The sequence below is a fragment of the Orycteropus afer genome, unplaced genomic scaffold, assembly GCF_000298275.1.
Source record: "Orycteropus afer afer isolate SDZICR_OR568_19922 unplaced genomic scaffold, OryAfe1.0 scaffold00274, whole genome shotgun sequence".
In the NCBI taxonomy this organism is placed as follows: Eukaryota; Metazoa; Chordata; class Mammalia; order Tubulidentata; family Orycteropodidae; genus Orycteropus; species Orycteropus afer.
Window position 1 is genome coordinate 685,460 of NW_006921861.1, and position 8,973 is coordinate 694,432.

At 36.6% G+C, this 8,973-nt stretch overlaps 1 protein-coding gene across 1 annotated transcript in view; it reads left to right on the forward strand.

Moving 5' to 3' along the window:
* Positions 1 to 8,973, forward strand: part of UGGT1 (UDP-glucose glycoprotein glucosyltransferase 1) — a 407,666-nt gene that overhangs the window by 124,285 nt on the left and 274,408 nt on the right. The window contains exons 9-10 of the mRNA XM_042782263.1: positions 7,055 to 7,146; positions 8,496 to 8,646. Coding sequence (XP_042638197.1) covers positions 7,055 to 7,146; positions 8,496 to 8,646 — 243 coding nt within the window. The remainder of the gene's footprint in view (positions 1 to 7,054; positions 7,147 to 8,495; positions 8,647 to 8,973) is intronic.

The following is an 8,973-nucleotide window of genomic DNA, read 5'->3' on the forward strand; positions in this document are numbered from 1 at the left end:
TTCTTCTGCTAGTTGGGGTTTAGTCCAATTCTGTATCCTTCCCTTCAAGGCTCAGGGGTCCAAGATTATCTTCTGTGTCTGTGTTAATTGATTTACCTTTTCTTTGTTAAAGAGGGTCTTTGCAATCCTTCTGCCTAGTCCTCCATCTTGCCGGAAGCCAATAATAGTTTTTGGAAACAGACACATACATGCAAACTAATCAGCAGAAAAAAGAAAGTGAATAAGAAAAAAGAAAAAAAGTCAGTGGAGAACAGGGCAGGGCACTCAGGCTCCGTCTGAGCACAGAGAGTGTGATGGATTTCCTATGGGCCCAGAAGTAGGTGGTATGGGGAATGGCTTCACCTCCGTTTACCAAGTGTGTGTGGCGTATAAGTGTATCAAGAGGAATGTTGCACCTTTTTAGTCTTGCAGGTCCGGAGTGTCTTTAGGGTTGCTGGCAAACAGAACGTGTTCTTAAGCCCCAGGAATCTGCGAGAGCGCTGTCTCTTTAAATATCCAAAGTATTCAAGCCGCTTTTAAACATTCAAAATGGCAGCATCCTTTGGACTGGCAGAAATTCACAGCTCAGCTCACCTTTCTCTTTACCTTCTCCATTTATTCCCCAGTTACCAGAGCAGTCCTCCATATAGTCCCTGGCTATCAGGGCTGATTTTTAGGTTAATTCTTAGGTTTTGCCACCACTCGGGACTCTCCAAGGTGTCTGTGTCGTGACGTTAGAATCGCTCAGGATCATTGCTAGACCCCAGCCCCGTCTGTCTCCTTTTTTGGTGTTTTTGTGCACATTCTTCTGCTAGTTGGGGTTTAGTCCACTTGTATATCCTTCCCTTCATGGCTCAGGATTCCAGGATTATATTCTGTGCCTGTGTTAATTGGTTTCCCTTTTCTTTGTTGAAGAGGGTCTGTGAGGTCTTTCTGCCTAGTCCGCCATCTTACCCGAACTCCTCCATTTTCCTGATATTTTTATGTTATAATATTAGATGGAGATAAATATTACATCATTTTGTTGTGAAAAGCCATTTATAACTAATCATATCATGACTTCTCTTGTGTCTAACTTTTTGTTTTCCCTGAAGTTAATAATTACTTTTCATTTGCTTCTTTGCCTGCACATTGTTGATAATTCAACCTCAAACTTTCTTGTCATTACCAAAATATCTCTCAAGATATTCAGATGCATCAGGGATTCTGTCAATTTCTGATCTGTTCTAATATGTACTGGTTTCACTGTATGCCTAGTGTATGCCAGTCACCCTTCCTTTTTCTTCTTGGATTATATGTCCTATTTCCTGGATCCTGTTTCATCTTAGTGTTTTGTTTATTGCCTTGTTTTGATGTAGCACATCACCTTGAGTACTCACGAGAAAAGTTGTATGGGGATAAATTTAAGACCTGAAAAACTAAAGATTTTTACTTATGCTCTTGAATGGGTTAGTATAGAGTTCTAAATTCGAAGTCATTTAGAAATTTGAAGGTATTGCTCCTAGGAATTTTCACCTTTGTTGAGAAGTCTGAAGCCATATTGAATTTTTTTTTTTTCATATTTTTTTTCCCTTCCCCCCTTTTCAATATTGTTTGTTGAGTGCAAATTTACACAGCGAGTTAGGTTCTCATTTAATAATTTTTATACAAATTTTTCCGTGACATTGGTTACAATTTTCACATTTTGTCAGTATTCTCATTATTTTCCATTTTGTTTGTTCTTCTTAATTAATAATTTTATACAAATTATTCCATGACATTGGCTACAGTTTTCACAGTATGTCAGTATTCTCATTATTTTCCATTTTGTTTGTTATGTTTCCATTGATCTAGCTTACTTTTCCTTCTTTGTCTCCTCTCTTTACTTTTTGGTAAATGTTGTACCTTTGGTCTTATATAGTTAATTTTTTTTAGGGACACATTACTTAGAGGTGATACTGTGTAATTTATAGTCCAATTTATTGTTAGGTTGAAAGGTGAACCTCCACCAGTGGTTTCAGTTCTAGGTTACACGAGTATCTTAGGGCAGTAATCTTTGGGGATCCTCCCATCTCTATCAGTCCATTATGTCTGGTCTTTTTATATGAATTTTAGATTTGTTATACATTTTTCTTCCATTCTAACTGGAGCGTTCTATAGTCAGAAGGGTCAGTAGTGATAGGTGCCATCTACTTCTTCTGGTCTCAGGTTAGAATAGGGCATGATTCATGTGTTAGTCCTGTGGACTAGTTTCCTTGAATGTTTGCTTTCCTTCTTTCTCTTAACTCCAGATGAATAGAAACAATAGTTTTATCTTAAGTGGCTGTTTGCAAGATTTTAAGACTGCAGGTGCTACTCATTAAACTGTTGTTGTTGTTGTTGTTATGTGCCGTCGAGTAGGCCCCAACTCAGAGCGACCCCTCCTTGGGTTTCCAAGGCAGTATCACTACGGAAGTAGGATTGCCCAACCTTCCTTCCGAGGAGTGGCTGGTGGGTTTGAACCACCAGCCTTCTGGTTAGCAGTCAAGTGCTTTAGCCACTATGCTACCAGAGCTCCTAAACTAGGATATAGAATATTAACTTTATGAACTATTTTATGCCAGTTGACTAAGTTATCCACAAGAATATGGTCCTAAGCCCTTTAAACCAGTCCACCAATCTTGCACATTGTTTGGATATGTCTAGGAAGTCTCTGTAACTGTGCCTCCTTTGTGTTTTGTGATAATCTGTCGATATATATGCAGCACACACAAACATGTGTTTATATATGTCTGTATATACAATATAGCCATACTGAGTTTTCTGGTTTCCCCCACCACCTTTTCTGGAATATTCCTGGATCTTTTCTAGTATTCCAATAATCTGAAATTTCACTGTAATAATGCTTTGATATGAGTCTTTTTTCATTCTCTGTAGTGACAGAGATCCATGCCATCAAGTCAATTCCAACTCATAGTGATTCTACAGGACAGAGTAGAACCACCTCATAGGATTTCCAAGGCTGTAAATCTTCATAGAAGCAGACTGCCTCATCTTTCTCCTGTGGAGTTGCTGGTGGGTTCAGACTGCCAGCGTTTTGGTTAGCAGCCCAGTGCTTTAACCACAGAGCCACTAGAGCTCCTTTGGGTTGTTTGTAGGTCTTTTAAGTCTAGAAAATCACATTCTTCAGTATGGAGGTTTCTTAGATTTTTTCTTTCAATTTCTTACCTGTTGTTTCTATATTCTTTTTTCCTAGAAATTGTTTTTTCAGATATTGCACCTGAACTAATCCTTTAAATTTTTTAATGATGTTTTTTCTCCTGTTTTCTGTTTTTGCTTTACTGTAAGAGTATATCCATTTGTTGAAGTTTTTCCTTTTGTTGTCAAACTTCTAATTTTCAAGAGCATTTGTTCTCATATTCTTCTTTTTGTGATGTCTTTCTGTTTGTTTTATCTGTCTGAAGATATCAATGATATGTATGTGTTTTCCTGTCTTTCAAGCAGCCTTTTATTTTGTCTTGATCTCCTGTCTTTAATGTTAAATGCTTTCCTTCAGGTGTCATGTGATTCTTGCCCAGTGAGGTACTAAAAAGCTGATTGAAGTGTTTCCTGGTATAGCCATTTCTTAAGTAACTCCATTGACAGCATTTTAAAATCTTTCCCATATGGCTGGTTAGAGTTCCCAGAAAAGCATCTTCTAATCTTCTGCCTGCAGAATGATGAAGTTTGGCTGCCAGGGTTTAAAAAGCCTAGTAGGGAGTAGAATTTGATCATTTTTACTTGTTTCCTCTGTTTCTAGTATTTCTGCCCTCAGTCATGCTCAATTTCCCATAGTCCACAGGTTCTGTTCTACTCTTTCCAGGGAATGAGCCTCCAGTTTTGGGCATATGCTGTGAAATTGGCAGGAGATCAAGTACTTCACCTGTTATCTGAAAAAGACTTCAAGTCAACGCCCTTGTTTGTAGTCTAATATTCACCCCCTCATGCATGAGTTCCTTCTACTCCGAATTCTTGAGCCTTTCATGTTGATAAGGAGCTCTGGTGGTGTAGTGCCTAAAACATTTGACTGCTAACCAGAAGGCTGGTGGTTCAAACCCACCAGCCACCCTGTGGAAGGAAGACTGGGCCATGTACTTTCATAAAGATTTACCGCCTTGGAAACCCAAAGAGGGTTGCTGTGAGTTGGAATTGACTTGATGGCAGTGAATTTCTTTGGTTTTTGGTTTATGTTGTTGTAACTTGGGTTTCTTCTTGGCTTTTCCCAAAGCTCATTGGCCTACTGTTTAGCTTTCTGTAGGCTGCTAACAGTTACTACTAACCCATCTGCTTTCTACCTTACAAAGTTTATTGCTTTTTCCCTTTCCTTCTTTGTTCTTTTTGTCCTTGTTGATTTATAACTTTAAAAAAATCCCCTTACTGACATTTTAATGGAGTTTCCAGGAGTTTAAGAAAAGAAATGCTTGTGTTCAGCTTATTGTTGAGCCTACTGCCATTGAGTCAGTTCAGGTTCGTAGTGACCGCCAATGGGTTTCCAAGGCTGTAAATGTTATATTGAAATAGATTGCTTCATCTTATTCCTGCAGAACAGCTGGTGGGCTTGAACCACTGACATCCTGGTTAACATCCAAATGCCTTATCCACTATGCCACTAGAAATTCTTATGTGTAAAATATTAATTAAATAGATCTAAGGAGTAAGTAAACCAAATGTTGAATTAAAAACAACAACAACAACTAGTTACTTAATTTGTTTTTAACTTCCAGAATAATAGTATCAAACATTTACCTGAATTTTAGAGCATATACCCCTCAAGAAGTTTAAAAGGAAGATTAAACATTAAATTGTATAGTCTGTGTTAGTACTTCCTGGATTTTTAATCTGAGCTGAAAGGCTTTTTCTTTGGGGCATGCTATAAAAATATACAGTATATGCAGAAGTACACAGATCCTAAATATTTAGTGTGACGATTTTTACAAAGCTTTATGAACCATAAGACCCAGAAGAGATATATTTACTGCTCAGAGGCAGTGCTTTCTTAGAGTGAAAGTTCTTGTGCATTCCTTCTCATGAGTGGCCCCTGAGTTCTCAACTCCCAGGTAGAACAGTCCAGCTCTCAGTGATGCGGGTCTCCATCATCCCCTTCTCTTGCTTCTTATTTAATCTGACAGGACAAAGAAGCTAATAATGATAGCTTCATCCTTGTTTTTTTTCTTTTGAATTGTGGTAAAAATATATATATGTACGTGTACAAGTATATAGCAGCGCATTTGCCAATTCAACAGTTTTGTATGTACGATTCAGTGATATTAATTATGTTTTTCATGTTTTGCAACCATCACTACTATCCTTTTCCAAATTATTCCACCATCATTAAGAGAAAATCAATACCCCCTAAGCAAAGATTCCCTATTTCTCCCCCCCCACTTCTTTCTCTTGAATAGAAACAGTTACTGTTACTGTTACTCATCAGACATTTTCATGAACTCATTAGAACAGTCTTCCATATGAGATCACGAGGACAGCATTTGGCCATGGACAGAAGAAGGAAGTTGGATGGGGATAGGAAGGACGGATGAAAGGAAAGAGTAGACATGAGGAGGAAGTGAGAAGAATGCTGTTGCATTGTGGGGATTGCGGTGAATGTCACAAAACAATGTGTATGGATTGTTGAATGGACAACCTATTTGCTCTGTAAAGTTCATCCAAATTAAAATTGGAAAAAAAAAAGTCATACAATACAGGATGCCAGTTTTCATATCTCTTAGTCTTTTGACAACTGGGGAATTAAGGGAGCTTAATAATCCACATTCTCCTTCCCTAAGCCCTGTGTTACTAAGAGATTAAGTTCTGTTGTTGGTGTCTGATTGATTCCATACCTTCTGTACTGTGTGGATTAGTTCCCTGTGGTGCACAATTTATAAATAACAGTCCCAGTTTCTTTTGAGAGAAAGAGGAATCGAATAGAAAGAGTATAATACAGGGAAGCTAGAACTTGTTGTCAAAGCATTGCTTCACTTAGGTCAGGTATGTCTTAAGGGCTGAAGGGAGTACAAGTCCCTCCCTCTATGTGCCAGGGATACCCACTGTCTTAGGGAAGAGCACTGTAGGGCTCTGCAGAGGCCACATCCTAGAAGGCTGGGCTTTGTGCAGGTGCTGTCCTCAGCACAGTAACTGCAAGTTTCTTGGAATGCTTAAGTTTGAAGAATTAAGAGAGGTGTGGGATTTTGAAGTCCTTTTAGGTTTGAGTCCTAATAAGCTTAAAAAGCTATTATCTGGAGTAGGTGAGTAGAAGTTCAAGAAAATTCCACAGAGACTGTATAATTTGACATCCGTACAGATAGGAGAATTCTAACATGGATGCTGATTATGGATAGCTAGCTTCTTTCTGTCTTTGATATTAAGAGTATAAATCATTTCCTGTGGCTGTGAGGGAGTTCATTTCTTACTTAGGCAAAGAATAAAACCAAAACCAAACCTACTGCCACTGAGTAGGTTCCAACTCATAGTGACCCTATAGGACAGTATAGAACTGCCCTATATGGTTTCCAAGGCTATAAATCTTTATGGAAGCAGACTGCCTCATCATTCTCCTGCGGAGTGGCTGGTGGGTTTGAACCATCAACCTTTTAGTTAGCAGTCATACACTTTAACCATTGTGCCAAGTGTATCTTATTAAATTGGTATGTGGTCTAAGGGAAAAACACTAGTTGCAGTTCTTTCAGGCAGTTTAGAGAGGTATTACTGGAAAAGGAAATAGAGTAAAGATACTCTGTGGTATAACAGGACAGAAAGATACATGTTGTTATAGTTTTGTTAAATATAAATAATACCTGTTTAATTAGTCCTGTTGTATGTATGGAGTCCCTAGTTTGTGCAAATGATTAACTTGCTCTACTGCTAATTGAAAGATTGATAGTCTCAGTCTAGTCAAAGGTCCCTTGAAGATAGGCCTAGCAATCTGCCTCTGAAAAGTCATCCTTGAAAACCTTATGGAGCATGGTTCTACTAATGGTAAATAAGATGTCAACGTTCATATTGTAACAGAGCCCAGAAACACTGACCTTTTTTTGTTATACATTCTCTTACAACTCCCTAATAATTTTTCAAAATCTTTCAGTATTTCAAAGGAACTTTAGGATTACAGCCTGGAGATTCAGCTTTGTTCATCAATGGACTACACATTGATTTAGATACACAGGATATATTTAGGTATGTATCATATTTTTCATTCTCTAGAAAGTTTTCCTTCCTGTAGCTCTTTGTGACATGTTCAGATTGTTATTCCTCCATAATTGGCATAAAAGTTTGGTGGCTTATCACGTCCCAAGGAGTGCATATAGGTGATGAGATGGACAGTAGATATGCTGCCTCCTTATTTTACAGTACTGTGTATTTTTAAGTGTAACTATTTTTCCAGGATTCCATTTTAGAGCCTTAATTTTCTGCTAGCCATAAAAATATAGAAAAAAGCAGGTTCTTTTGCTTTTGAGAAAAGTATGAAGTAGGTTCATTTGAAAATGCTGTCTGTGGTGTATCAGAAGATACTCTATTTAAATATGACTTTAGAATATTTCCTTTTTTGTTTATTAAAATATGGTTCAGGATTAAATAGATTTAAATAGTCTTCATGATTTTTTGGGGGGTTTGCACAGTCAAATAAAACTTTAGATTTTATCTTTGGTATTAAAATTGACATAATTGACAGAGTGACTTCATAATATTACAAACAAAATCTATTGCTAATACTTGAGAACAAGCATTTTCCACAGTAAGGTATCTTACACATTAATTCTTTAACCTTTTATGCTTATTTATTACAGAGGTAGTAATGAGTTAGTAAAATTAATGTGGACACTTTAAAAAATTGTCCATATCTATTTTTCATTGATTGATTCAACATATATATTTTTTTATTTTTAGATTATAGCTGATATTTTAGATTATTTGCTCATTGTAAATAGTTTTAAGTAGTACAGAAATACGAGAACTAGAAAATAAAGTCTTAGTCTCATTTTCTTTTACACCCTCTCATCTTCTCATCCTTTATCTGCAAACTTATAAATTTGGTTTGATTTCTTCTAGACCTTTTCCTGTGGTCATATGTGCATGGTCTTATATATGCTGATATTGATACTGATACTAAACATACATGGTGACTTTTTAAAAAACTTTATTTTCAGATAGTTTTAGATTCACATGCAGTAGTAAGAAATCATACAGAGAGATTACGGTAGTGTTATTTAAAATGCAGTGTAAAATAATAGATTCAGGGTTATTTTATTCTCAAATTATGTGCTCATACTTAGAGATAATTATATGTATTGACAAGTATAAATAAATATGATCTAAGAAGTAAGTCCTTACTTTAGTCTATGTACTTTGACAAGATGAAGCAAGAGAAAGATGGCCATTTTTTAAATTTTTGAACTAGTGTGATAGGGCATTTAGTTTGAACTGATAATTATTTTTTCTTCCCATAGTAAGGATCATAGCATGGACATTCTTAAAAGCTTTTATTTATTTATTTATACTTTTTTTTTTATATATATTCTCTTCAGTTTATCTGATGTATTGAGGAATGAAGCACGGGTAATGGAAGGTCTACATAGATTGGGCATAGGAGGCCTATCTCTACATAATGTTTTGAAACTGAACATCCAGCCCACTGAGGCTGACTATGCGGTAGACATCAGAAGTCCTGCTATTTCCGTGAGTATTCTTTTAGGTGTCCAGCTAGGTATCTCTTATGGTTTTCTAATTTGTCTTTTATGAGAGGTAAATTATTGTCACTGTTAGTTTTTTTTTTTTTTTTTTTACCATGTAGGAAATGAAAATTTATTTCTTTTTATTACTGTTTGTTTTCCCCAATTTTATTGCAGTGAAAACATAAATAAGACATTTGCCAGCATAACAACTTCCACATTTACAGCTCAGGGACATTGATGATATTTTTCATGTTGTGCCACCATGATTGCTGTCCTTTTCCAAAATCATTCCGCCACCATTACCATGAACTCAATGCCCTGCAAACAAAAG